At 55.0% G+C, this 27,391-nt stretch overlaps 3 protein-coding genes across 3 annotated transcripts; all 3 read left to right on the forward strand.

The window, feature by feature from the left end:
- Positions 1-3,674: 3,674 nt before the first annotated feature.
- Positions 3,675-17,370, forward strand: LOC119943989 (zinc finger protein 408-like; the record flags this gene model as incomplete). The annotated part of the gene is made up of 5 exons (XM_038765219.1): positions 3,675-3,765; positions 11,978-12,216; positions 14,305-14,363; positions 15,872-16,053; positions 17,222-17,370. Coding segments are annotated over exons 1-5 (720 nt in total), but the record flags the coding sequence as incomplete, so codon positions are not given.
- A 1-nt stretch (position 17,371) lies between these two features.
- Positions 17,372-18,508, forward strand: LOC119943990 (zinc finger protein 408-like; the record flags this gene model as incomplete). The annotated part of the gene is made up of 1 exon (XM_038765220.1): positions 17,372-18,508. A coding segment is annotated over one exon (1,137 nt), but the record flags the coding sequence as incomplete, so codon positions are not given.
- Positions 18,509-20,581: 2,073 nt separating this feature from the next.
- F2 (coagulation factor II, thrombin) lies at positions 20,582-26,968 on the forward strand. The gene is made up of 14 exons (XM_038764849.1): positions 20,582-20,690; positions 21,424-21,587; positions 21,714-21,738; positions 22,623-22,673; positions 22,924-23,029; positions 23,142-23,278; positions 23,492-23,800; positions 24,051-24,167; positions 24,294-24,420; positions 24,571-24,738; positions 24,857-25,030; positions 26,146-26,321; positions 26,533-26,603; positions 26,700-26,968. Exons 1-14 carry the CDS (start codon positions 20,612-20,614, stop codon positions 26,841-26,843), a joined length of 1,848 nt encoding a protein of 615 aa, XP_038620777.1. The 5' UTR covers positions 20,582-20,611; the 3' UTR covers positions 26,844-26,968.
- The last annotated feature ends 423 nt before the right edge of the window (positions 26,969-27,391 follow it).

The raw sequence follows: 27,391 nt of genomic DNA on the forward strand, positions 1-27,391 counted from the left end.
TGAATGAATGAATGATTTCTTATTCGATGTTGCCGACCTGCCCTTCCCAAGCGCTTAGTACACAGTAAGCGCTCAACCAATACGACTGAATTAATAATTTCTTATTCGATGTTGCCGACCTGCCCTTCCCAAGCGCTTAGTACACAGTAAGCGCTCAATCAATACGATCGAATGAATGATTTATTATTAGATGTTACCGACCTGTCCTTCCCAAGCGCTTAGCACACAGTAAGCGCTCAACCAATACAATCGAATGAATGATTTCTTATGAGATGTTGCCGATTTATCCTTCCCAAGCGCTTAGTACACCGTAAGCGCTCAATCAATACGATCGAATGAATGAATGATTTCTTATTAGATGTTGCCGACCTGTCCTTCCCAAGCGCTTAGTACACAGTAAGCGCTCAACCAATACGACTGAATGAACGATTTCTTATGAGATGTTGCCGACTGTCCTTCCCAAGCGCTTAGTACACAGTAAGCGCTCAACCAATACGATCGAATGAATTTCTTATGAGATGTTGCCGATTTATCCTTCCCAAGCGCTTAGTACACCGTAAGCGCTCAACCAATACGACTGAATGATTTCTTATGAGATGTTGCCGACCTGTCCTCCCCAAGCGCTTAGCACACAGTAAGCGCTCAATCAATACGATTAAATGAATGAATGATTTCTTATTAGATGTTGCCGACTTGAACTTCCCAAGCGCTTAGCACACCGTAAGCGCTCAATCAATACGATCGATTGATTCCTTACTAGATGTTGCCGACTTGAACTTCCCAAGCGCTTAGCACACAGTAAGCGCTCAACCAATACGATCGAATGAATGATTTCTTATTAAATGTTGCCGACTTATCCTTCCCAAGCGCTTAGTACACAGTAAGCGCTCAACCAATACGACTGAATGAATGAATGATTTCTTATTAGATGTTGCCGACCTGTCCTTCCCAAGCGCTTAGCACACAGTAAGCGCTCAACCAATACGATCGAATGAATGAATGATTTCTTATTAAATGTTGCCGACTTATCCTTCCCAAGCGCTTAGTACACCGTAAGCGCTCAACCAATACGATTGAATGAATGAATGATTTCTTATTAGATGTTGCCGACCTGTCCTTCCCAAGCGCTTAGCACACAGTAAGCGCTCAACCAATACGATCGAATGAATGAATGATTTCTTATTAAATGTTGCCGACTTATCCTTCCCAAGCGCTTAGTACACCGTAAGCGCTCAACCAATACGACTGAATGAATGAATGATTTCTTACGAGATGTTGCCGACCTGTCCTCCCCAAGCGCTTAGCACACAGTAAGCGCTCAACCAATACAATCGAATGAATGAATGATTTCTTATTAGATGTTGCCGACCTGTCCTTCCCAAGCGCTTAGTACACAGTAAGCGCTCAACCAATACGATCGAATGAATGAATGATTTCTTATTAGATGTTGCCGACCTGTCCTTCCCAAGCGCTTAGTACACAGTAAGCGCTCAACCAATACGATCGAATGAATGAATGATTTCTTAATAGGTGTTGCCGACCTGTCATCATCATCATCAATCGCATTTATTGAGCACTTACTGTGTGCAGAGCACTGTACTAAGCGCTTGGGAAGTACAAGCTGGCAACATACAGAGACAGTCCCCTACCCAACAGCGGGCTCACAGTCTAAAAGGGGGAGACGGAGAACAAAACCAAACATACTAACAAAATCAAATAAATAGAATAGATCATCATCAATCGTATTTATTGAGCGCTTAGTGTGTGCAGAGCACTGTACTAAGCGCTTGGGAAGTACAAGTTGGCAACATCTAGAGACAGTCCCTACCCAACAGCGGGCTCACAGTCTAAAAGGGGGAGACAGAGAACAAAACCGAACATACTAACAAAATAAAATAAATAGAATAGATATATACAAGTAAAATAAATAAATAGAGTAATAAATATGTACAAACATCTATACATCTATACAGGTGCTGTGGGGAAGGGAAGGAGGTAAGATGGGGGGACGGAGAGGGGGACGAGGGGGAGAGGAAGGAAGGGGCTCAGTGTGGGAAGGCCTCCTGGAGGAGGTGAGCTCTATGTACAAGCAAGATAAATAAATAAATAGAGTAATAAATCTGTACAAACATCTATAAATCTATACAGGTGCTGTGGGGAAGGGAAGGAGGTAAGATGGGGGGGATGGAGAGGGGGACGAGGGGGAGAGGAAGGAAGGGGCTCAGTGTGGGAAGGCCTCCTGGAGGAGGTGAGCTCTATGTACAAGTAAGATAAATAAATAAATAGAGTAATAAATATGTACAAACATATATAGATATATACAGGTGCTGTGGGGAAGGGAAGGAGGTAAGATGGGGGGATGGAGAGGGGATGAGGGGGAGAGGAAGGAAGGGGCTGAGTGTGGGAAGGCCTCCTGGAGGAGGTGAGCTCTATGTACAAGTAAGATAAATAAATAAATAAATAGAGTAATAAATCTGTACAAACATATATACAGGTGCTGTGGGGAAGGGAAGGAGGTAAGATGGGGGGGACGGAGAGGGGGACGAGGGGGAGAGGAGGGAAGGGGCTCAGTGTGGGAAGGCCTCCTGGAGGAGGTGAGCTCTATGTACAAGCAAGATAAATAAATAAATAGAGTAATAAATATGTACAAACATCTATACATCTATACAGGTGCTGTGGGGAAGGGAAGGAGGTAAGATGGGGGGATGGAGAGGGGGACGAGGGGGAGAGGAAGGAAGGGGCTCAGTGTGGGAAGGCCTCCTGGAGGAGGTGAGCTCTATGTACAAGTAAGATAAATAAATAAATAAATAGAGTAATAAATATGTACAAACACATATAGATATATACAGGTGCTGTGGGGAAGGGAAGGAGGTAAGATGGCGGGGATGGAGAGGGGGACGAGGGGGAGAGGAGGGAAGGGGCTCAGTGTGGGAAGGCCTCCTGGAGGAGGTGAGCTCTATGTACAAGTAAGATAAATAAATAAATAAATAGAGTAATAAATATGTACAAACATATATAGATATATACAGGTGCTGTGGGGAAGGGAAGGAGGTAAGATGGGGGGGATGGAGGGGGGACGAGGGGGAGAGGAAGGAAGGGGCTCAGTGTGGGAAGGCCTCCTGGAGGAGGTGAGCTCTATGTACAAGTAAGATAAATAAATAAATAGAGTAATAAATCTGTACAAACATATATAGATATATACAGGTGCTGTGGGGAAGGGAAGGAAGTAAGATGGGGGGATGGAGAGGGGGACGAGGGAAAGAGGAAGGAAGGGGCTCAGTGTGGGAAGGCCTCCTGGAGGAGGTGAGCTCTCAGCAGGGCCTTGAAGGGAGGAAGAGAGCCAGCTTGGCGGATGGGCAGAGGGATTGGGGGCATTCCAGGCCCGGCCCTTCCCAAGCGCTTAGTACACAGTAAGCGCTCAACCAATACGATGGAACGAATGAATGATTTCTCATGAAATGTTGCCGACCCGTCCTTCCCAAGCGCTTAGTCCAGCGCTCCATCAATACGACTGAATGAATGAATGATTGGATGGGTGGATGGATGGATGAACTGAATGAATGAGTACCTGCGCGGCCGGTGTTCGTCCTGCCAGTCGTCCTGCTGGTCGCCCGGACCCGCCGCTTCCGCCAGCAGCGGCCCCGGCCGGCGGCTTCACCTTGCCAGGCTCCAACATGGCGGCGACCGGAAGTCCCCTCGCCCCGCGGGCGCGCCCGCTTCCGGTCCGCCCGCCCGCCCGCCCGCGGGGAAGACAAGATGGCGGAGGCGACGCGCTGTGGTATATTCATTCATTCATTCAGTCGTACTGATGGAGCGCTTACTACAGGCAGAGCACTGTACTGAGCGCTTGGGAAGGACAAGTCGGCAACATAGAGAGACGCTGCAAGCCTACGTGGGGCTGAGGGGAAATAATAATAATAATAATAATGTTGGTATTTGTTAAGCGCTTACTCTGTGCCAATAATAATAATAATGGCATTTATTAAGCGCTTACTACGTGCCAAGCACTGTGCTAAGCGCCGGGGAGGTTACAAGGTGATCAGGTTGTCCCTCGTGGGGCTCACAGTCTTCATCCCCATTTTCCAGATGAGGGAACTGAGGCCCGGGGAAGTGAAGTGACTTGCCCGAAGTCCACCCAGCTGACAAGGGGCGGAGGCGGGATTCGAACCCACGACCTCTGACTCCCAAGCCCGGGCTCTTTCCTACTGAGCCACGCTGCTTCTCAGCCAAGCACTGTGCTAAGCGCTGGGGGAGATGCAAGGTGATCAGGTTGTACCACGTGGGGCTCACCGTCTTCATCCCCATTTCACAGATGAGGTCACTGAGGCCCAGAGAAGTGAAGTGACTGGCCCAAAGTCACCCAGCTGACAAGTGGCGGAGGCGAAGTGACTTGCCCAAGGTCACCCAGCTGACAAGTGGCGGAGTAAGGATTTGAACCCAGGACCTCTGACTCCCAAGCCCGGGCGCTTCCCACTGAGCCACGCTGCTTCCCCCGAAAGAGCCCGGGGTTGGGAGGCGGGCGTCGTGGGTTCGAATCCCGCCCACCCCCTGGGCCACTGTGTGACGTCATCATCATCATTATCATCAATCGTATTTATTGAGCGCTTACTGTGTGCAGAGCACTGGACTAAGCGCTTGGGAAGGGCAAGGCGGCAACCTGGGGAGACGCTGCAAGCCTACGTGGGGCTGAGGGGAAATAATAATAATAATAATAATAATGTTGGTATTTGTTAAGCGCTTACTATGTGCCAAGCACTGTGCTAAGCGCCGGGGAGGTTACAAGGTGATCAGGTTGTCCCTCGTGGGGCTCACAGTCTTCATCCCCATTTTCTAGATGAGGGAACTGAGGCCCGGGGAAGTGAAGTGACTTGCCCGAAGTCCACCCAGCTGACAAGGGGCGGAGGCGGGATTCGAACCCACGACCTCTGACTCCCAAGCCCGGGCTCTTTCCTACTGAGCTACGCTGCTTCTCAGCCAAGCACTGTGCTAAGCGCTGGGGGAGATGCAAGGTGATCAGGTTGTCCCACGTGGGGTTCACCGTCTTCATCCCCATTTCACAGATGAGGTCACTGAGGCCCAGAGAAGTGACGTGACTGGCCCAAAGTCACCCAGCTGACAAGTGGCGGAGGCGAAGTGACTTGCCCAAGGTCACCCAGCTGACAAGTGGCGGAGTAAGGATTTGAACCCAGGACCTCTGACTCCCAAGCCCGGGCGCTTCCCACTGAGCCACGCTGCTTCCCCCGAAAGAGCCCGGGGTTGGGAGGCGGGCGTCGTGGGTTCGAATCCCACCCACGCCCCTGGGCCACTGTGTGACGTCATCATCATCATTATCATCAATCGTATTTATTGAGCGCTTACTGTGTGCAGAGCACTGGACTAAGCGCTTGGGAAGGGCAAGGCGGCAACCTGGGGAGACGCTGCAAGCCTACGTGGGGCTGAGGGGAAATAATAATAATAATAATAATAATAATGTTGGTATTTGTTAAGCGCTTACTATGTGCCAAGCACTGTGCTAAGCGCCGGGGAGGTTACAAGGTGATCAGGTTGTCCCTCGTGGGGCTCACAGTCTTCATCCCCATTTTACAGATGAGGGAACTGAGGCCCGGGGAAGTGAAGTGACTTGCCCGAAGTCCACCCAGCTGACAAGGGGCGGAGGCGGGATTCGAACCCACGACCTCTGACTCCCAAGCCCGGGCTCTTTCCTACTGAGCCACGCTGCTTCTCAGCCAAGCACTGTGCTAAGCGCTGGGGGAGATGCAAGGTGATCAGGTTGTCCCACGTGGGGTTCACCGTCTTCATCCCCATTTCACAGATGAGGGAACTGAGGCCCAGAGAAGTGACTTGCCCAAGGTCACCCAGTTGACAAGTGGCGGAGGCGGGATTCGAACCCATGACCTCCGACTCCCAAGCCCGGGCTCTTCCTACTGAGCCACGCTGCTTCCCCCGAAAGAGCCCGGGGTTGGGAGGCGGGCGTCGTGGGTTCGAATCCTGCCCCGCTGTGTGACGTCATCATCATCATCAATCGTATTTATTGAGCGCTTACTGTGTGCAGAGCACTGGACTGAGCGCTTGGGAAGGGCAAGGCGGCAACCCGGAGAGACGCTGCAAGCCTACGTGGGGCTGAGGGGAAATAAGAATAATAATAATAGTAATAATGATGGTATTTGTTAAGCACTTACTATGTGCCAAGCACTGTGCTAAGCGCTGGGGGAGATAGAAGGTAATCAGGTTGTCCCACGTGGGGCTCACAGTCTTCATCCCCATTTTACAGATGAGGGAACTGAGGCCCAGAGAAGTGAAGTGACTGGCCCAAGGTCACCCAGCTGACAAGTGGCGGAGGCGGGATTCGAACCCATGACCTCTGACTCCCAAGCCCGGGCTCTTCCCACTGAGCCACGCTGCTTCCCCGGAAAGAGCCCGGGGTTGGGAGGCGGGCGTCGTGGGTTCGAATCCCGCCCCGCTGTGTGACGTCATCATCATCATCAATCGTATTTATTGAGCGCTTACTGTGTGCAGAGCACTGGACTAAGCGCTTGGGAAGGGCAAGGCGGCAACCTGGGGAGACGCTGCAAGCCTACGTGGGGCTGAGGGGAAATAATAATAATAATAATAATAATGTTGGTATTTGTTAAGCGCTTACTATGTGCCAAGCACTGTGCTAAGCGCTGGGGGAGATACAAGGTGATCAGGTTGTCCCACGGGGGGCTCACAGTCTTCATCCCCATTTGACAGATGAGGGAACTGAGGCCCAGAGAAGTGAAGTGACTGGCCCAAGGTCACCCAGCTGACCAGTGGCGGAGGCGGGATTCGAACCCAGGACCTCTGACTCCAAAGCCCGGGCTCTTGCCACTGAGCCATACTGCTTCCCCCGAAAGAGCCCGGGGTTGGGAGGCGGGCGTCGTGGGTTCGAATTCCGCCCACGCCCCTGGGCAGCTGTGTGACGTCATCATCATCAATCGTATTTATTGAGCGCTTACTGTGTGCAGAGCACTGGACTGAGTGCTTGGGAAGGACAAGTCGGCAACCCGGAGAGACGCTGCAAGCCTACGTGGGGCTGAGGGGAAATAATAATAATAATAATAATGTTGGTATTTGTTAAGCGCTTACTATGTGCCAAGCACTGTGCTAAGCACTGGGGGAGATACAAGGTGATCAGGTTGTCCCACGGGGGGCTCACAGTCTTCATCCCCATTTGACAGATGAGGGAACTGAGGCCCAGAGAAGTGAAGTGACTGGCCCAAGGTCACCCAGCTGACCAGTGGCGGAGGCAGGATTCGAACCCAGGACCTCCGACTCCCAAGCCCGGGCTCTTCCCACTGAGCCACGCTGCTTCCCCAGAAAGAGCCCAGGGTTGGGAGGTGGGCGTCGTGGGTTCGAATTCCGCCCACGCCCCTGGGCCGCTGTGTGACATCATCATCATCATCATCAATCGTATTTATTGAGCGTTTACTGTGTGCAGAGCACTGTACTAAGCGCTTGGGAAGAACAAGTTGGCAACATAGAGAGACAGTCCCTACCCAACAGTGGGCTCACAGTCTAAAAGTCGGACAAGTCGCTTCACTTCTCTGGGCCTCAGTTCCCTCATCTGGACTAGCAATCAATCAATCAATCAGTCGTATTTACTGAGCGCTTACTGTGTGCAGAGCACTGGACTAAGCGCTTGGGAAGTCCAATCAATCAATTGTATCTATTGAGCGCTTACTGTGTGCAGAGCGCTGGACTAAGCGCTTGGGAAGTACAATCAATCAATCGTATTTATTGAGCGCTTACTGTGTGCACAGCACTTTACTAAGCGCTTGGGAAGGACAATAGATCAATCGTATTTATGGAGCGCTTACTGTGTGCAGAGCGCTGGACTAAGCGCTTGGGAAGTACAATCAATCAATCGTATTTATTGAGCGCTTACTGTGTGCAGAGCGCTGTACTAAGCGCTTGGGAAGTACAAGTTGGCAACATCTAGAGACGGTCCCTACCCAACAGTGGGCTCACAGTCTAAAAGATAATAAAAAAACAATAATAAGGATGGCGTTTATTAAGCGCTTACTAGGTGCCAAGCACTGTTCTAAGCGCTGGGGAGGTTACACGGTGATCAGGTTGTCCCACGGGGGGCTCACAGTCTTCATCCCCATTTGACAGATGAGGCCACTGAGGCCCAGAGAAGTGTTGTCCCACCGGAGGGCTCACAGAAGCAGCGTGGCTCAGTGGAAAGAGCCCGGGCTTTGGAGTCAGAGGTCATGGGTTCGAATCCCCGCTCTACCACATGTCTGCTGTGTGACCCTGGGCAAGTCACTTAACTTCTCTGAGCCTCAGTTACCTCATCTGTAAAATGGGGATGAAGACTGTGAGCCCCACATGGGACAACTTGATCACCTTGTATCCCTCCCCAGCGCTTAGAACAGTGCTTTGCCTATAGTAAGCACTTAAGTGCCATTATTATTTATTATTATTTATTATTTAAATCTAGTTAGCAAATCTTCCTAAGATTGACCTTCGGTGTATTTCTTGGCTACAAGTTCCTTCATTATTGATTATCGATCCCGGGAGAGAAAAATTGGCAACTATTTCCATCTCCTCTCCGTCCACCGCAAATGTGTTAAAACTTCCAGTTGTCATGATCTTTGTTTTCTTTACATTCAAATATATAGGCCCATCTTCCTAACAAATCTAGTTAGCAAATCTTCCTAAGATTGACCTTCGGTGTATTTTTTGGCTACAGGTTCCTTCATTATTGATTATCGGTCCCCGGAGAGAAAAATTGCCAACTATTTCAATCTCCTCCCCGTCCACCGCAAATGTGTTAAAACTTCCAGTTGTCATGATCTTTGTTTTCTTTTGCTTTGCACATAGTAAGCGCTTAATAAATGCCATTATTATTATTATATAGGCCCATCTTCCTAACAAATCTAGTTAGCAAATCTTCCTGACATTGACCTTCGGTGTATTTCTTGGCTACAAGTTCCTTCATTATTGATTATCGATCCCGGGAGAGAAAAATTGCCAACTATTTCAATCTCCTCTCCGTCCACCGCAAATGTGTTAAAACTTCCAGTTGTCATGATCTCTGTTTTCTTTACATTCAAATATATAGGCCCATCTTCCTAACAAATCTAGTTAGCAAATCTTCCTAACATTGGCTACAAGATCCTTCATTATTGTTTATCGATCCCGGGAGAGAAAAATTGCCAACTATTTCAATCTCCTCTCCGTCCACCGCAAATGTGTTAAAACTTCCAATTGTCATGATCTTTGTTTTCTTTACATTCAAATATATAGGCCCATCTTCCTAACAAATCTAGTTAGCAAATCTTCCTAACATTGGCTACAAGTTCCTTCATTATTGATTATCGATCCCGGGAGAGAAAAATTATCAACTATTTCAATCTCCTCTCCGTCCACCGCAAATGTGTTAAAACTTCCAGTTGTCATGATCTTTGTTTTCTTTACATTCAAATATATAGGCCCATCTTCCTAACAAATCTAGTTAGCAAATCTTCCTGACATTGACCTTCGGTGTATTTCTTGGCTAAAAGTTCCTTCATTATTGATTATCGATCCCGGGAGAGAAAAATTGCCAACTATTTCAATCTTCTTTCTGTCCACCACAAATGTGTTAAAACTTCCAGTTGTCATGATCTCTGTTTTCTTTACATTCAAATATATAGGCCCATCTTCCTAACAAATCTGGTTAGCAAATCTTCCTAAGATTGACCTTCGGTGTATTTCTTGGCTACAAGTTCCTTCATTATTGATTATCGGTCCCCGGAGAGAAAAATTGCCAACTATTTCAATCTCCTCCCCGTCCACCGCAAATGTGTTAAAACTTCCAGTTGTCATGATCTTTGTTTTCTTTTGCTTTGCACATAGTAAGTGCTTAATAAATGCCATTATTATTATTATATAGTCCCATCTTCCTAACAAATCTAGTTAGCAAACCTTCCTGACATTGACCTTCGGTGTATTTCTTGGCTACAAGTTCCTTCATTATTGATTATCGATCCCGGGAGAGAAAAATTGCCAACTATTTCAATCTCCTCTCCGTCCACCGCAAATGTGTTAAAACTTCCAGTTGTCATGATCTTTGTTTTCTTTACATTCAAATATATAGGCCCATCTTCCTAACAAATCTAGTTAGCAAATCTTCCTGACATTGACCTTCGGTGTATTTCTTGGCTACAAGTTCCTTCATTATTGATCATCGATCCCGGGAGAGAAAAATTGCCAACTATTTCAATCTCCTCTCCGCCCACTGCAAATGTGTTAAAACTTCCAGTTGTCATGATCTTTGTTTTCTTTTGCTTTGCACATAGTAAGCGCATAATAAGTGCCATTATTATTATTATATAGGCCCATCTTCCTAACAAATCTAGTTAGCAAATCTTCCTAAGATTGACCTTCGGTGTATTTCTTGGCTACAAGTTCCTTCATTATTGATTATCAATCCCGGGAGAGAAAAATTGCCAACTATTTCAATCTCCTCTCCGTCCACCGCAAATGTGTTAAAATTTCCAGTTGTCATGATCTTTGTCTTCTTTACATTCAAATATATAGGCCCGTCTTCCTAACAAATCTAGTTAGCAAATCTTCCTAAGATTGACCTTCGGTGTATTTCTTGGCTACAAGTTCCTTCATTATTGATTATCGATCCCGGGAGAGAAAAACTGCCAACTATTTCAGTCTCCTCTCCGTCCACCGCAAATGTGTTAAAACTTCCAGTTGTCATGATCTTTGTTTTCTTTTGCTTTGCACATAGTAAGCGCTTAATAAATGCCATTATTATTATTATATAGGCCCATCTTCCTAACAAATCTAGTTAGCAAATCTTCCTAAAATTGACCTTTGGTGTATTTCTTGGCTACAAGGTCCTTCATTATTGATTATCGGTCCCGGGAGAGAAAAATTGCCAACCATTTCAATCTTCTCTCCGTCCATCGCAAATGTGTTAAAACTTCCAGTTGTCATGATCTTTGTTTTCTTTACATTCAAATATATAGGCCCATCTTCCTAACAAATCTAGTTAGCAAATCTTCCTAAGATTGACCTTCGGTGTATTTCTTGGCTACAAGTTCCTTCATTATTGATTATCGATCCCGGGAGAGAAAAATTGCCAACTATTTCAATCTCCTCTCCGTCCACCGCAAATGTGTCAAAACTTCCAGTTATCATGATCTTTGTTTTCTTTACATTCAAATATATAGGCCCATCTTCCTAACAAATCTAGTTAGCAAATCTTCCTGACATTGACCTTCGGTGTATTTCTTGGCTACAAGTTCCTTCATTATTGATTATCGGTCCCCGGAGAGAAAAATTGCCAACTATTTCAATCTCCTCTCCGTCCACCGCAACTGTGTTAAAACTTCCAGTTCTCATTCATTCATTCATTCATTCAATCGTATTTATTGAGCGCTTACTGTGTGCAGAGCACTGTACTAAGCGCTTGGGAAGTACAAATCGGCCCCATATAGAGACGGTCCCTACCCAACAATGGGCTCACAGTCTAGAAGGGGGAGACAGACGTGAATACAAATCAATAAATGACAGATATGGCCATTCACGCCGTGGGGCTGTGGATGGGGTGAAAAAAGGGAGCAAATCCAAATACAACCAGAGGTAGAAATCGAACCCAGACAGAGCAAGAGAAAGAATCTGACTTCATACTTCTGGTGGAAGAAGATAGAACAGAGTTGGTTCGTGACATTCAAATACAGGCCCATCTTTTTGCTCCGTTCTTTAACTTTGAATCCGCATGTTACAGATGAGGCGACCGAGGCACGGAGAAGTCAAGTGACTTGCACAAAGTCACACAGCTAAGCCGGGATGGGAATGCACGACCTCTGACCCCCGAGGCCGGGCTTTTTTCCACGAAGCCACACTGCTTCTCTGGGGCTTTGAAGGGGGGGGAGAGGGATTGTTTGGTGGATTTGAGGAGGGAGGGGGCTCCCGCCATCCCCTCAGCCTGCAACCTCCCATTTCCCCGCAGCTCCCGCAGCCTGCCCGGAACCGGCCGCCGGTGTCCCGGAGGAGCCGGAGCCCGCCGCGTCCCGCCGGCCCCTGGGCGACCTGCCGCGGGGCCTGGCCCTGGGGCCGTCGCTGGCCCAGGAGCAGTTCCTCGGAGTCTGGTGCGTGGGGAAGGGCCTGCAGCCCGGCCGGACCTGGGGGCCTCTGCCGGGGCCTGCCGCCTTCAAGGAGGCCACAGGACCAGCCCTGTGGCCCCAAGAGGTAATCATCATCATCATCATTAGACTGTGAGCCCACAGTTGGGTAGGGACTGTCTCTGTATGTTGCCAACTTGGACTTCCCAAGCGCTTAGTCCAGTGCTCTGCACACAGTAAGTGCTCAATAAATACGATTGATTGATCATCATCTAGACTGTGAGCCCACGGTTGGGTAAGGACCGTCTCTGTATGTTGCCAACTTGGACTTCCCAAGCGCTTAGGACAGTGCTCTGCACACAGTAAGCGCTCAATGAATACGATTGATTGATTGATCATCATCTAGACTGTGAGCCCACGGTTGGGTAAGGACCGTCTCTGTATGTTGCCAACTTGGACTTCCCAAGCGCTTAGTACAGTGCTCTGCACACAGTAAGCGCTCAATGAATACGATTGATTGATTGATCATCATCTAGACTGTGAGCCCACGGTTGGGTAGGGACTGTCTCTGTATGTTGCCAACTTGTCCTTCCCAAGCACTTAGTACAGTGCTCTGCACACAGTAAGCGCTCAATCAATCAATTGTAATTGTTGAGCGCTTACTGTGTGCAGAGCACTGTACTAAGCGCTTGGGAAGGACAAGTTGGCAACATATAGAGACAGTCCCTACCCAACAGTGGGCTCACAGTCTAAAAGGCTCACAGTCTAAAAGATCAGTAAATACGAGTGATTGATCATCATCATCATCATCCCTTCCCCCCAGCACCTGTATATATGTATATACGTTTGTACATATTTATTACTCCATTTATTTATTTTACTTGTTCATATCTATTCTATTTATTTTATTTTGTTAATATGTTTGGCTTTGTTCTCTGTCTCCCCCTTCTAGACTGTGAGCCCGCTGTTGGGTAGGGACCGTCTCTGTGTGTTGCCAACTTGTGCTTCCCAAGCGCTTAGTACAGTGCTCTGCACACAGTCAGCGCTCAATAAATACGATTGATCGATCATCATCATGGTATTTGTTAAATGCTTACTATGTAGCATTCATTCATTCATTCAATTGTATTCATTGAGCGCTTACTGTGTGCAGAGCACTGTGCTAAGCGCTTGGGAAGGACAAGTTGGCAACATAGAGACGGCCCCTACCCAACAGTGGGCTCACAGTTCTAATCACTGGGGTAGATACAAGGTAATAATAATAGTAATGATGGTATTAGTTAAGCGCTTACTATGCGCACAGCACTGTTCTAATCGCTGGGGTAGATACAAGGTAATAATAATAATGATGGTATTAGTTAAGCGCTTACTATGCGCACAGCACTGTTCTAATCGCTGGGGTAGATACAAGGTAATAATAATAATGATGGTATTAGGTTTTGCCTGATGTGTAGGTTGACTGGTAGCCACTGGAGATTTTTGAGGAGGGGAGTAACATGCCCAGAGCGTTTCTGCACAGAGATGATCCGGGCAGCAGCGTGAAGTACGGATTGAAGTGGGGAGAGACAGGAGGATGGGAGGTCAGAGAGGAGGCTGATGCAGTAATCCAGTCGGGAGAGGATGAGAGATTGAACCAGCAAGGTAGCGGTTTGGTTGGAGAGGAAAGGGCGGATCTTGGCGATGTCGCGGAGGTGAGACCGGCAGGTTTTGGTGACGGATTGGATGTGAGGGGTGAACGAGAGAGCGGAGTCGAGGATGACACCAAGGTTGCGGGCTCGTGAGACGGGAAGGATGGTAGTGCCGTCAACAGAGATGGGAAAGTCAGGGAGAGGACAAGGTTTGGGAGGGAAGACAAGGAGCTCAGTCTTCGACATGTTGAGCTTTAGGTGGCGGGCGGACATCCAGATGGAGATGTCCTGAAGGCTGGAGGAGATGCGAGCCTGGAGGGAGGGGGAGAGAGCAGGGGCAGAGATGTCGATTTGGGTGTCATCAGCGTCGAGATGATAGTTGAAGCCGTGGGAGCGAATGAGGTCACCAAGGGAGTGAGTGTAGATTGAGAACAGAAGGGGACCAAGAACTGACCCTTGAGGAACCCCTACAGTAAGGGGATGGGAGGGGGAGGAGGAGCCCATAAAGGAGACTGAGAATGAGTGGGGAGCCCTGTCTTGGCGGCCCTCGGGAAGAAGAATCTTCAGCCGTGTGTGATTTATTTCAGATGTTCCAGAGCCTGCGCCTGGATAAGTGTGTGTGTGAGCGGGGTTCAGGCTGGGCCAGGTGAGTAGCAGTCAATCAATTGTATTTATTGAGCGCTTACTACGTACTTGTAGAGCTCTGTACTAAACACCGTATGACAGAATCAGCAGATGCATTCCCCGCCCACGACGAGCTTACAGCCTAGAAGGGGAGACAGGCATTACTATGAATAAATAATAATAATAATAATAATAGTGGCATTTATTAAGCGTTTACTATGTGCAAAGCACTGTTCTGGGTTCAGGGGCACAGAGGGGGCGGGGAGGGATTGGCCACCCCCCTTTTGGTCTGAGAGGGCGAGGACTGTGTCGTGCCTGTCTGAGCTCCTCCGTCCTGTCTGAGAGATAATAATAATAATAATAATGGCATTTGTTAAGTGCTTACTATGTACAAAGCACTGTTCTAAGCGCCAGGGAGGATAGAAAGAGACCAGGTTGTCTCACGTGGGGCTCCCAGTCTTCATCCCCACTTTCCAGATGAGGTAACTGAGGCCCAGTGAAGTGACTGGCCCAGAGTCACACAGCTGACAATTGGAGGAGCCGGGATTAGAACCCGTGACCTCTAACTCCCAAGCCCGGGCTCTTTCCACGGAGCCAAGCGAGGTTGTCCGCCAGATCCCACTCCTTTCCCCGGTGCTCCTTCCCACGGTCCGGCCAGCCTCCCTTCTCACTCTGCAGGGGCCGGTCCTTCGCCGGCTGTGCCCACCCACAGCATCCCAATCAATCAATCAATCGTATTTATTGAGCACTTACTGTGTGCAGAGCACTGCACTAAGCGCTTGGGAAGTCCAAGTTGGCAACATAGAGAGACAGTCCCTACCCAACAGTGGGTTATTTATTTTACTTGTACATATCTATTCTATTTATTTTATTTTGTTAGTATGTTTGGTTTTCATCATCAATCGTATTTCTTGAGCGTTTACTATGTGCAGAGCACTGTACTAAGCGCTTGGGAAGTACAAATTGGCAACATAGAGAGACGGTCCCCTACCCAACAGTGGGCTCACAGTCTAAAAGGGGGAGACAGAGAACAAAACCAAACATACTAATAAAATAAACAGAATAGATATGTACAAGTAAAATAGAGTAATAAATATGTACAAACATATATACAGGTGCTGTGGGGAAGGGAAGGAGGTAAGATGGGGGGGATGGAGAGGGGGAGAGGAAGGAAGGGGTTAGAACCCATGGTTTTGTTCTCTGTCTCCCCCTTCTAGACTGTGAGCCCACTGTTGGGTAGGGACCGTCTCTAGATGTTGCCAATTTGTACTTCCCAAGCGCTTAGTACAGTGCTCTGCACACAGTAAGCGCTCAATAAATACGATTGATGATGGTGATGGGCTCACAGTCTAAAAGGGGGAGACGGAGAACAAAACCAAACCTACTAACAAAATAAAATGAATAGAATAGATAGGTAGAAGCCCCAAGGTCGTGTGTGTTTGGGCGTAGTGCCCCGCGAGGGGCCCGGAGGGCGGGGGCCGCGGAGGGTCGGCCCCCCGAGGGTGACCGGGGCCCGCCTTTGTGTTGCAGCTTGGTGCGGCGGGCGAGCGAGGGGAACGTGGTTCCGGTGTGGATCGGCGAGCGGCTCCACCTGCGAGTGTCCCGGCCCGTGGCCCCTGGCGCGGAGCTGCTGCTGGGGGAGCAGCCGGCGGCGATGCCCGGGGCGGCGGAGGACTCTTGCCCAGGAGGGGCCCCGGCCCAGCCCCGGCCGGGTACGTGACTCGCGTGACCAGGGCAGCCAGGGCGGGAGTGGGCCCGGCCTGAGACGGCGACGGGATCCGTGGGACTCCAGATCCAGCCCTGCCTCTGGACGAGAAGCAGCTTGGCTTCGTGGAAAGAGCCCTGGCTTTGGATTCAGAGGTCATGGGTTCTAATCCCGGCTCCGCCACTTGTCAGCTGTGCGACTTTGGGCCAGTTGCGTCACTTCTCTGGGCTTCGGTTCCCTCATCTGGAAAATGGGGATTAAGACTGTGAGCCCCGTGTGGGACAACCTGATCACCTTGTATCCCCCCCCGCCCCCCGCAGTGCTTAGAACAGTGCTTGGTACGTAGTAAGCGCTTAACAAATGCCATCATCATCATCAGTCGAGTGGCCTCTGCTGGGCTGAAGTGGGTGACGGGCTGTGAAGGATCTGAGCGCTTAGTGTCCAAAACTGCATTGTTGTTTTTTGTAGCACTGTAGAGACAAGATAATCAGGTCGGACACAGACCCTGTCCCACGTGGGGCTCACGGTCTAATAATAATAATAATAATAATAATAATAATGGCATTTGTTAAGCGCTTACTATGTGCAGGTCTAACTAGAGGGAGAGTGGGTATCGCATCCCCATTTTACAGATGAGGAACCTGAGGCCCAGAAGAGTGAAGTGACTTTCCCAAGGTCACGCAGCAGATAAGCTAGAGAAGCAGCGTGGCCTAGGGACAAGAGCCCGGGCTTGGGAGTCCGAGGACATGAGTTCTAATCCCGGCTCCGCCACGTGGCTGCTGTGTGACCTTGGGTAAGTCACTTCACTTCTCTGCCCCTCGGTTTCCTCGTCTATAAAATGGGGACGAAGGCTGGGAGCCCCACGTGGGTCCAGTTTGTACTTCCCAAGCGCTCAGTACAGTGCTCTGCACACAGTAAGCGCTCAATAAATACGATTGATGATGATGATGATGACAACCTGATTACTTAGAACAGTGCTTGGCACATAGTAAGCGCTTAACAAATACCATCGTTATTATTATTGTTATTTAAGTGGCAGAGCCGAGATCAGAAGCCGGGTCCCGCGGCGCCCAGGCTCGTTCCACTGGGCCCCGCCGGACCGTCCCTTGGGCTGTCGGGTCCACCGAGTCCCGCTCCGTCCCGCGCGTCACCCAACGTCTGCCCTTGCTTTTCAGCGGCCAGTCGTCTCCCGGCCCTGCCCGCGCGGCCCGAGGTCCTGGAGGGGCCGGAGACGTCCGAGGACCGGACCGCGGGCTGCCGGCCCCCCGGGCCCCGGGGGGGGCGGCGGCCCGGCCGCGGAGGGGGAGCCCAAGGAAGGAAAGGAGGCCACTCAGCGGACGCCCCGGGGGCCGGACCCGGCCCCCCTTGACCCAGGCCCCGCTGAGGTCTCCGGTCGCCCAGCGGCCCCGGGGGAGGACGGAGGCGCCGAAGAGGAGGCCCGGGACGCGGGCCGGCGGCGGCGGCGGCGCCACCGCTGCGGGGAGTGCGGCAAGGCCTTCCTGCAGCGGTGCCACCTGAAGAAGCACCAGTTCACCCACGCCGGGCACAAGCCCTTCCTGTGCACCGAGTGCGGCAAGAGCTACAGTTCGGAGGAGAGCTTCAAGGCTCACACGCTGGGCCACCGCGGGGTGCGCCCCTACCCCTGCCCGCACTGCGACAAGGCCTACGGCACCCGCCGGGACCTGCGGGCGCACCAGGCGGTCCACACGGGCGCCCGCCCCTTCGGCTGCGACCAGTGCGGCAAGGCCTTCGCCCGCCGGCCCTCCCTGCGCCTCCACCGGAAGACCCACCGGGCGCCCGGGCCCCCGGGGCCCGCCCCCGGCCCGGCCCCCTGCCCTGTCTGCGAGCGCCGCCTGGCCAGCCCGGGCTCCCTGCGCGCCCACATGCGCCTGCACACGGGCGAGAAGCCCTTCGCCTGCCCGCACTGCGGCCGGGCCTTCCGCCAGCGGGGCAACCTGCGCGGCCACCTGCGGCTGCACACGGGCGAGCGGCCCTACCGCTGCCCCCACTGCGCCGACGCCTTCCCCCAGCTGCCCGAGCTGCGCCGCCACCTCATCTCCCACACGGGCGAGGCCCACCTGTGCCCCGTCTGCGGCAAGGCCCTGCGGGACCCCCACACGCTGCGCGCCCACGAGCGGCTGCACACGGGCGAGCGCCCCTTCCCCTGCCCGCAGTGCGGCCGCGCCTACACGCTGGCCACCAAGCTGCGCCGCCACCTCAAGTCCCACCTGGCCGACAAGCCCTTCCGCTGCCCCACCTGCGGCATGGGCTACACGCTGCTCCGCAGCCTCAGGCGGCACCAGCTCGGCCACCGGCCCCGGGAAGCGGCGGCCGAGCCGCCGCCCGGCATCGCGCTCTCCGGGAGGGAGGACGCGGCCCCGGGAGCCGGGCTGCTGCCGATCCCGGAGCCCCCCGGCTTCGGCCCCGTGGCCGAAGTGGTGGAGGTGGAGTCGGGCACCTGACGCCGCCCGCCGGCCGCCCCCGAGGTCTCTAAGGGCGACGTGCCCGTCTCTTCCGCCCACCGGGGCCGGCCGGAGTCTCCCCTCGGGGAGGGGACTGCTCCGAACGCATCAACCTCCCGCCGGCCCCTCCAGTTGCCGGGAAATCTGCTGCTCTTCCTTCCCGGCCGGCCGGAAATGTTGGTTCGCCTGCGTGATGCCCCCGGGGAAGCGCCGTGGCATCCTCCTGGGCGGCCGCCAAAGCCAGGCGAGGACTCGGGGCTCGGGGCAGGTTGGTGTCCGGTGGAAGCCCGGCCCGCTCCCTCGGATTTCAGCCTCGGTGCCGATCCCGGGGCGGGCGGTGGTCCTCAACTCATCGACTCCGTGCGACGGCGCCAAGCTCACGCGCAGTTGGCGGGGGCGGGCAGTGCCCCGGGGTGAGAGGATGGGGATGGGCACCTGGGTTCTTGGCTTCTCTGGGAGGCCCCTGGGATGTCGTAGCGCCAGACCGTAAGCCCGTCGTGGGCGGGGAACGTGGCTTCCGATTCTGTTGTGTTATACCCTCCCAGGTAGAATGCCGCGTCGCACGCGGTAGGCGAGCAAATAAATACCACCCATCTGATGGTCCGCCCCAGTGTCTAGTACAGCGCTCGGCCCCGAGTGAGGACTTTGTAAATCCCCTAAATCAATCATCAATCGTGTTTATTGAGCGCTTACTGTGTGCAGAGCACTGGACTAAGCGCTTGGGAAGTACAAGTTGGCAACGTATAGAGACAGTCCCTACCCAACAGTGGGCTCACAGTCTAAAAGACTAATCTAAAGTCTAAATCATTAACGGCAGACCCCTCGACGGCGAAGTACCGTTTGCGCGGCGTTGGTCGGGGGGCCGGATCGGGGCATCGGAGTCCAAGGCTCGCCCCAGGCGGGGCCGCGTTCGGAGCAGTCATTGACAGGGAAGGACGGGCGACGGGGGGGGACGCTGCGAGCCACGACAGGGTTGCGCCAGCCCCCTCTGGCTAAGTCCTCAAGGGGCCTCAGTTTCCCTGCCGAGCCCCGTGCCGGCGGAGGGCCTTCAATCCCCATCTCTCCCCTCCTCCCCCTCGGCTTGGGGTCGAAGCAGGGGAACCGGGCGTTCCGCTTCAGACGCCGCCACCCGGCACACTGGCTGGGGAATGGACTCTCGGAACCGGCTCGTTGACGTCGGGCAGGATCCTAGCGTTAAATACGACCGAATCTGGATGTATATGTCCTTGAGCTGGGGAGGCGGGGATGGCTGAGGGGGACCAAAGCCTCTGGTCGGCCACCAGCTACTTTCCTTGACCCGTTTTCGGTCAACTCCCCCGGCGTTCCTCCATCTCGGGCCGGAGGGACGGGAGGAGAAGATCCCAGCGCGGGCGGGAGAATGGGCGTGGGGCTGCTTCCCTCCGGACCCGCGCTCCGTCCCGTTGTCCCCAGGCCCTCCGCCCCCGCGCCAGGGCTAAGATTGACCCTCCCACCTCCGAGTGGGGCAAACAGGAGGCGGGAGGCCGGGCGGCGTGGCCGGCCGGGCGCGGGGCCAGCTCCGGCCCCCCAGGGCCCCGTGTGCGCCGCAGGGACGGGACGTCCCCGGCCGCTTCCGAGATGGATGAGGGAAAACTACGTAGGAGCCAGGCCGGGGAAAAGTAGGGGTTGGGGGGGGTCTCCGGGTCACCGAGAGGATGGGAGGGAGGGGGCAGAAGTTGTTTTTCCTGCTGTCAACTACTGCCGGGACGGCAGCGGGCCCTGCCCGCCGGAGGGAGCCCAGATGGGCACCTCTAGTGAGGGGGAAGCGGGGATGGGGGACCACGGTGGGTGAGGCCGCAGCCCTCCTCCTGCCCGCCGGCTCCTTCCGGCCGCTTCCTTCTGAAACTCCGGGGCCTCGACCTCTGGACCCCGGGAAACGTGCCCCCGGCCACGGCCGCCCCCGCCCCGGACCCTCCGAGCGGGAACGGAAAAGAGAAGTGGGGGCGGGCAGGAGCAATGGCCGTGCTTCCAGCCATGACCCGCCGACCTTCTGCTGGTGATTTCTTCACGTTGGTTCATGATTAACCCACCGGGGAAAGGCCGGCGGCGGTGGGGCCATAGGCCCAGAGCCTCTCCACGGACACCATGGCGTGCAGACCAGCCCTGGCGTGGCCTGGCAGCCTGGGGCTCTTTTTCCTGCTGTCCGTCTCCTACTGCCAGCAGGGTAATCAATCAATCAATCGTATTTATTGAGCGCTTACTATGTGCAGAGCACTGTACTAAGGGTAAGGCCCGGGCTCTTCCGGGAGGGCGGCGGGAAAGAAGGAGGGCGGCCCAGCTAGTAGCGGGCTTCGGGCTGGGAAGGCGAAGAAGGATTCCTGAGGGGATCGGGGTGAGCGGGGGTGTCCTGAGAGGGATAAGGGGAAAAGGGAGGGGCTGGGAGCAGGCAGATGAAGGGGAGCCCACTGTTGGGTAGGGACTGTCTCTGTATGTTGCCAGCTTGTACTTCCCAAGCGCTTAGTACAGTGCTCTGCACACAGTAAGCGCTCAATAAATACGATTGATTGATTGAGGAGGAGTGGGCTTTGGAGGGCAGCCGGCAGGAAGGGATGGGCGCCGCGGGAGAGGGCTGACGAGAGGTCGGGGAGCGTGGGTTGAGGCTGGAAGAGAGAGGTCTCACACAGTAGCAAGACCTGACCCCGAGGCCCCGCCAGGGTTGCCGGGCAAATCCAGGGCTCTGGGAGCGGGCTTGGGCCCGACCGCCAGGATTCCCGGGAGGAAGGCTGCCGTTTCCCTGGAGGAGCCAGTGGACGGGGGCGTGGGGGTCAGGCCCCGCCGCCGCCGCCGGGTCGACGATGGTCGGATCCGCGGCGTGGCCCAGACGGTGGATGTGGTGGGGGGGTCAGGCTCCCTGGAGGGGCCGTTGGTCTCACCGGGACACCGGGGCCCGCTCGCAGTGTTCCTGGGCCAGCAGCAGGCCCTGTCCCTGCTCCAGCGCTCCCGTCGGAGCAACAAGGGCCTCCTGGAGGAGCTGCGGAAAGGCAACCTGGAGCGGGAGTGCCTGGAGGAGGTCTGCAGTTACGAAGAGGCCTACGAGGCCCTGGAGTCCCGGGACAAGACGGTGAGCGGGGTGGGGGTCCGGCGGGGGGATGCCCGCTGGGCGGCCGGGCTGGGGGAGGGGCCGGGACAGTTTGGAGTCGTCCCCCCCCAACCCCGTCCAACCGCAGCCTCGGCTCTTATCTTTCAGGATGAGTTTTGGGTCAAGTACAAAGGTGAGTAGCACGGCCTTCCCGGCTGGGAGGAGGACACTGGGGGCCCACCGCGGGGGTGCTTAGCCCGGGGCCTTTGAGACCTACCGGAAACCTACTAGACACCCTGCCATCCGACCATCCTTTTTAGACTCCCCTTTTCGACTGTGAGCCCCACTGTTGGGTAGGGACTGTCTCTATATGTTGCCAATTTGCACTTCCCAAGCGCTTAGTACAGTGCTCTGCACATAGTAAGCGCTCAATAAATACGATTGATGATGATGATGATGACCATCCCACGGCCCCGCCCGAATACGAGAGCTCACCTCCTCCAGGAGGCCTTCCCAGACTGAGCCCCTTCCTTCCTCTCCCCCTCGTCCCCCTCTCCATCCCCCCATCTTACCTCCTTCCCTTCCCCACAGCACCTGTATATATGTATATATGTTTGTACAGATTTATTACTCTATTTTATTTGTACATATCTATTCTATTTTATTTTGTTAGTATGTTTGGTTTTGTTCTCCGTCTCCCCCTTTTAGACTGTGAGCCCACTGTTGGGAAGGGACTGTCTCTATATGTTGCCAATTTGTACTTCCCAAGCGCTTAGTACAGTGCTCTGCACACGGTAAGCGCTCAATAAATACGATTGATGATGATGATGATGACTCCAAGTCCAGCCTCATGGCCTGGACTGGACGGAGCAGCGGGCGCTCCGGGCGTCTCCCTCCTTCCTAGCCCAGAGCAGGGTGGTCAGCCTGAGGCGGCTGACCTCAAAGCCTCAGGGGCCGGGAAGTTGCCCTCGGATTCCCGAGACTTTCTAGGCCTTGCCATCTGTCCGCTGCCCGGACAGGACCTTCTTCCGCCCTTTGGTGTCCTGGATTAACGAGGACCACCGGGGCATTTTTCAGCTTGCACCGTCACGAAGCAACCCAGAGAGAACCGGGACATCTGCCTGATAGGTGAGTCGGAGGCTGGGGAGCGGATGCGGGCGAGCTTGGGGGGGCAGGACTAAGGCCCCGGGGAAAGGCCGTGCCCAGGTGAGCCCACTGTTGAGTAGGGACTGTCTCTATATGTTGCCAACTTGCACTTCCCAAGCGTTTAGTACAGTGCTCTGCACACAGTAAGCGCTCAATAAATACCATTGATTGATTGATTGGAGGCGGCCCCAATGCCCGGGACCTGCCTGACTCCAAGCCGCATCGTCCGCAGGGGAGTGTGCCGAGGGCGTGGGACTGAACTACCGCGGTCAAGTGAATATCACCAAGTCAGGGATCGAGTGCCAGCTGTGGAGAAGCCGCTACCCTCACCTCCACCAGTGAGTGCCGGGGCCCCCCATCCCCGCTCGTACCTCCTCCGCCGTCTGCCGGGTCCGCGACGGGGGGATCCGCCGCGTGGCGGAGGGCAGGCTGAGGCGTCTCTTGTTTCAGGATGAACGCCACCTCCCACCCGGGAGCCGACCTGCGAGAGAATTTCTGCCGGAACCCCGACGGCGACGCCGACGGGCCTTGGTGCTTCACTACTGACCCCACCGTGCGGCGCGAGGGGTGCCTCGTTCCCGTCTGCGGTGAGTCCTGTTGGCCCACGCGGGTGTGTACGCACGCGTGGTGGAGAGGCGGGGCGGGAGGGGAGGACGGGGAATTGCGGGGGTGGAAAGAGGAGGGAAGGCAGGGAGGGAGCAAAGAGAAGCGGTGCCCGGCCCGGAGACCAGGCCCACTCGGCTTCCTCCAGCTCGTCCCTCCGTTCCTGGGTTCCCGCTGAGTAGCATTTCCCCATCCAGGTCAGACTGAGGTGCCGGTGACGCCGACCCTCCGCCCCCGGGGCTCCAAGCTGGAGAAGCCGAAGGGGGCTTGCCTCCCCGAGGACGGCCGGCTCTACAGGGGCGCCCAGGCCACCACCCTGTCCGGGGCTCCCTGCCTGCCCTGGGCCTCCGAGCCTCTCCAGAACCTGCCCCGCAGTCGGGACTTCGACCCTGCCGTGCCCTTGGTGGAAAACCATTGCCGGAACCCCGACGGCGACAGCGAGGGCATCTGGTGCTACGTGGACGGACCCCCCGGGAGCTACGAGTACTGCCCGGCCGTCTACTGCGGTGAGCGACGAGGAGGGAAGGCCTCTCCCTGTGCCTCCTCCGGCACAGGAGCCCGGTTCCGGCCGGGACCAGCGTCCGCCACACGACCCGTGAGTCGTCGGGCCCCGCGTTTCCCGTCCGCGGGCTCGGCCGGGCCGGAACCGGGGCCCAGACGCGGCCCGGCCCTGAGCGCTTTTCTCTCGGGCTCTGCGCCGGGGCCTACGGGAGCGAGCTGAGAGAGGCCCCTTCCCTCGCCCCGTCCCCCTTTCAGACAGCGTGATCGACGAGGAGAATTTGGAGTCGGTGCCGGAGGCTATCGGGGGGCGTACGACCGCGGAGGACTACCAGGTTTTCTTCAACGAGAAGACCTTCGGGAAGGGGGAGGCAGGTGAGGTGCTCGGTCCTCCGGCGGGCTCCGAGCTGCGCCCGTCACGCTGAGCCGTCTCCCTTAGTGGCGGGAGGGCGGCCGAGGGCCCCCCGGCCCGCTGATGGGGCGGCCCCTCTGGCTCCGCAGATTGCGGGCTGCGCCCGCTGTTCGAGAAGAAGTCTCAGTCGGATAAGAGCGAGGCGGAGCTGCTGGAGTCCTACATTGGCGGGCGCATCATCCACGGGGACGACGCGGAGCTGGGCAGCGCCCCTTGGTAACGTCGGGGTTCCTCGGGTCCCGGACCCTCCCGCCTTGGGGGGGAAGCGCTGGAGGGTGCAAGTGGGAGACGCCTTCTCCTCCCGGAGGCCCGGGACAGGCCCGAGGCCGGACTCCTGCCCAACTCGCCCGTCTCCCCGGCCCCCAGGCAGGTGATGATTTTCCGCAAGAGCCCCCAGGAGCTGCTGTGCGGAGCCAGTCTCCTCAGCGACCGGTGGATCCTCACCGCCGCCCACTGCCTCCTCTACCCTCCGTGGGACAAGAACTTCACGGTGGACGACTTGCTGGTGCGCATCGGCAAGCACCAGCGCACCAAGTGAGAGGCCGGGGCCGAGACGGGAGGCGGGAACGCGGCGGCCTCGGGGCAGGAACCAGGCTCACCGGCCTCTCCCTCTGCCCCCCATCCCCTCCCGACCTTCCGGCGTCCGGGGCAGGTACGAGCGGAACATGGAGAAGATCTCCGGGCTGGAGCTTATCATCATCCACCCGAAGTACAACTGGAAGGAAAATCTGGACAGAGACATCGCGCTCCTCAAGCTGAAGAGGCCGGTCCCCCTAAGCGACTACATCCACCCCGTGTGCCTGCCCACTAAGGACGTGGCGCAGAAGTGAGTGCCGAGGAGGCGAGCCCGGCTTACGGGCCGGCGGGCGGTTGATTCAAGCGCCTAGTACGGTGCTCTGCGCACAGTGAGCGCTCAGTAAATACGATTGAATGAACTGGGGAAGCACAGGTGGGGCGAGGTTGGCTCCCAGGACCCAAATCAGGCCGGTCCAATAATAATAATAATGATGGCATTTGTTAAGCGCTTACTATGTGCAAAGCACTGTTCTAAGCGCTGGGGGGGATACAAGGTGATCAGGTTGTCCCACGTGGGGCTCACAGTCTTCATCCCCATTTTACAGATGAGGGAACTGAGGCTCAGAGAAGTTAAGTGACTTGCCCAAGGTTACACAGCAGACATGCGGCGGAGCCGGGATTCAAACCCATGACCTCCGACTCCAAAGCCCGGGCTCTTTCCACTGAGCCAAAATGCTTCTCTAATGGACTCGTCCAGTTACGGGCCAGGGCCTGCCCCCGTGGGACACCTCTCTCCTTTGCTCTATTCAGTCAATCGTATTTATTGAGTGCTGTGTGCAGGGCACTGTACTAAGCGCTTGGGAAGTACAAATTGGCAACATATAGAGACGGTCCCTACCCAACAGCGGGCTCATCATCATCATCATCAATCGTATTTATTGAGTGCTTACTGTGTGCAGAGCACTGTACTAAGCGCTTGGGAAGCAACCTCGGCTCCGGGCCAGGGGGTTGCAAGAGCCTCCTGCAAGTTGTTCTGGGGCTCCCGCGGCCCTCTCGGCGTACCCCACCAGCCCCGCTCCCGGGGGGACAATTGGGGGCCACTTTGGCCGAGTCTGACCATGGCCCATCAACGTCAGAGGCATTTATTAAGCACCTCTCAAGGGCGGAGCGCTGTACTCGGTGCTTGGGGAAACGGCAGAAGACACACACCCTGTCCTGGAGGGGTTTAGAGTCCAGCACGGCTGGGAACGGACCATCGACCGAGCCGCCCCCTCTTCTCCGGAGCCACGCTAACATCTAGTCTGGGAGCCCCACAGGGGACCGTGAGCGGGAATAAGATGAGGATGGAGCCCCAGAGGAGGCATCTACACCGTTACCCCAGGGGAGGGGAGGGAACTCACTGGGTCGCCTGGCTCTTCTCCCTAGGTTGATGCTGTCTGGCTACAAAGGACGAGTGACCGGCTGGGGCAACCTGAAAGAGACGTGGACCACCACCAGAAACCTCCCCTCCGTCCTGCAGGAGATCAACCTACCCCTTGTGGAGCATGACGTCTGCCGGGCCTCTACCCGCATCAAAGTCACCGACAACATGTTCTGCGCAGGCAAGGGCTGGGGGAGCGAGCGGTCAATGAGGAGGGGAGGGTGGATTGATGAGCGGAGGGGCGAGGGATGGGGAAACGGGCAGGTGGAGACCGGTCCTTCCCGATTCCCGGCCGCCGCCTCCGCGCTCTGACCGTGGGGCGGGGCGGGTAGGAGCGATGGGGGCCTTTGAGGCCGGCTCCTGGTCCCGTTGGCTCATTGCCCGCTCCCCAGGGTACAAGCCTGAAGAGGAGAAGCGAGGCGATGCCTGCGAAGGAGACAGCGGGGGGCCCTTTGTCATGAAAGTAAGTGGGTTCCCACTCCCACTCTGGAAGTCTTCGGGCCCCGGCTCCGTCCCCGGCCCACCCGTCTCCTCATCCGTACTAACCCTTCCCCCCCAGAACCCCTTCGACAACCGCTGGTACCAAATCGGGATCGTCTCCTGGGGCGAGGGCTGCGACCGGGACGGGAAGTTCGGCTTCTACACCCACGTGTTCCGGCTGAAGAAGTGGTTGCAGAAAGCCGTCGACCGATTCGGGGGCTAGGGGCGGCTGCCCCCGAGGCCGGGGAGCGGAGACGGACGGGCTTTCTGACCAGAAGAGACACAAGGGAGGTTGCCACTTTTCCTGTCTCCTCCCTGCGTTTGCCAATAAATGTTTCCCCTAGTAGAGCTGGAGCCTCCCGTGATTTTCAGCCAGCTCCTCAACCTGGCCTTGGGCCGGGGCCTTTCCAACATCCTAGTGTCAAGAATAGTAACTATGGGATAATTAATAATAATAATAACAATAATGGCATTTATTAAGCTCTCATTATGTGCAAAGCACTGTTCTAAGCGCTGGGGAGGTTACAACGTGATCAGGTTGTCCCACGGGGGGCTCACAGTCTTCATCCCCATTTTACAGATGAGGTGACGTCCAAAGTCACACAGTTGACAAGTGGTGGAGCCGGGATTTGAACCCATGACCTCTGACTCCAAAGCCCATGCTCTTTTCCACTGAGCCACGCTGCTTCTCTATGTGTCGTGTTGACTACGTGCCAAGCACTAAGATACAAGGTAATCAGACTAGACAGTCCCCGTTCCACCCGAGACTCA

Source organism: Tachyglossus aculeatus, chromosome 22 (genome assembly GCF_015852505.1).
Source record: "Tachyglossus aculeatus isolate mTacAcu1 chromosome 22, mTacAcu1.pri, whole genome shotgun sequence".
Taxonomy (NCBI): domain Eukaryota; kingdom Metazoa; phylum Chordata; class Mammalia; order Monotremata; family Tachyglossidae; genus Tachyglossus; species Tachyglossus aculeatus.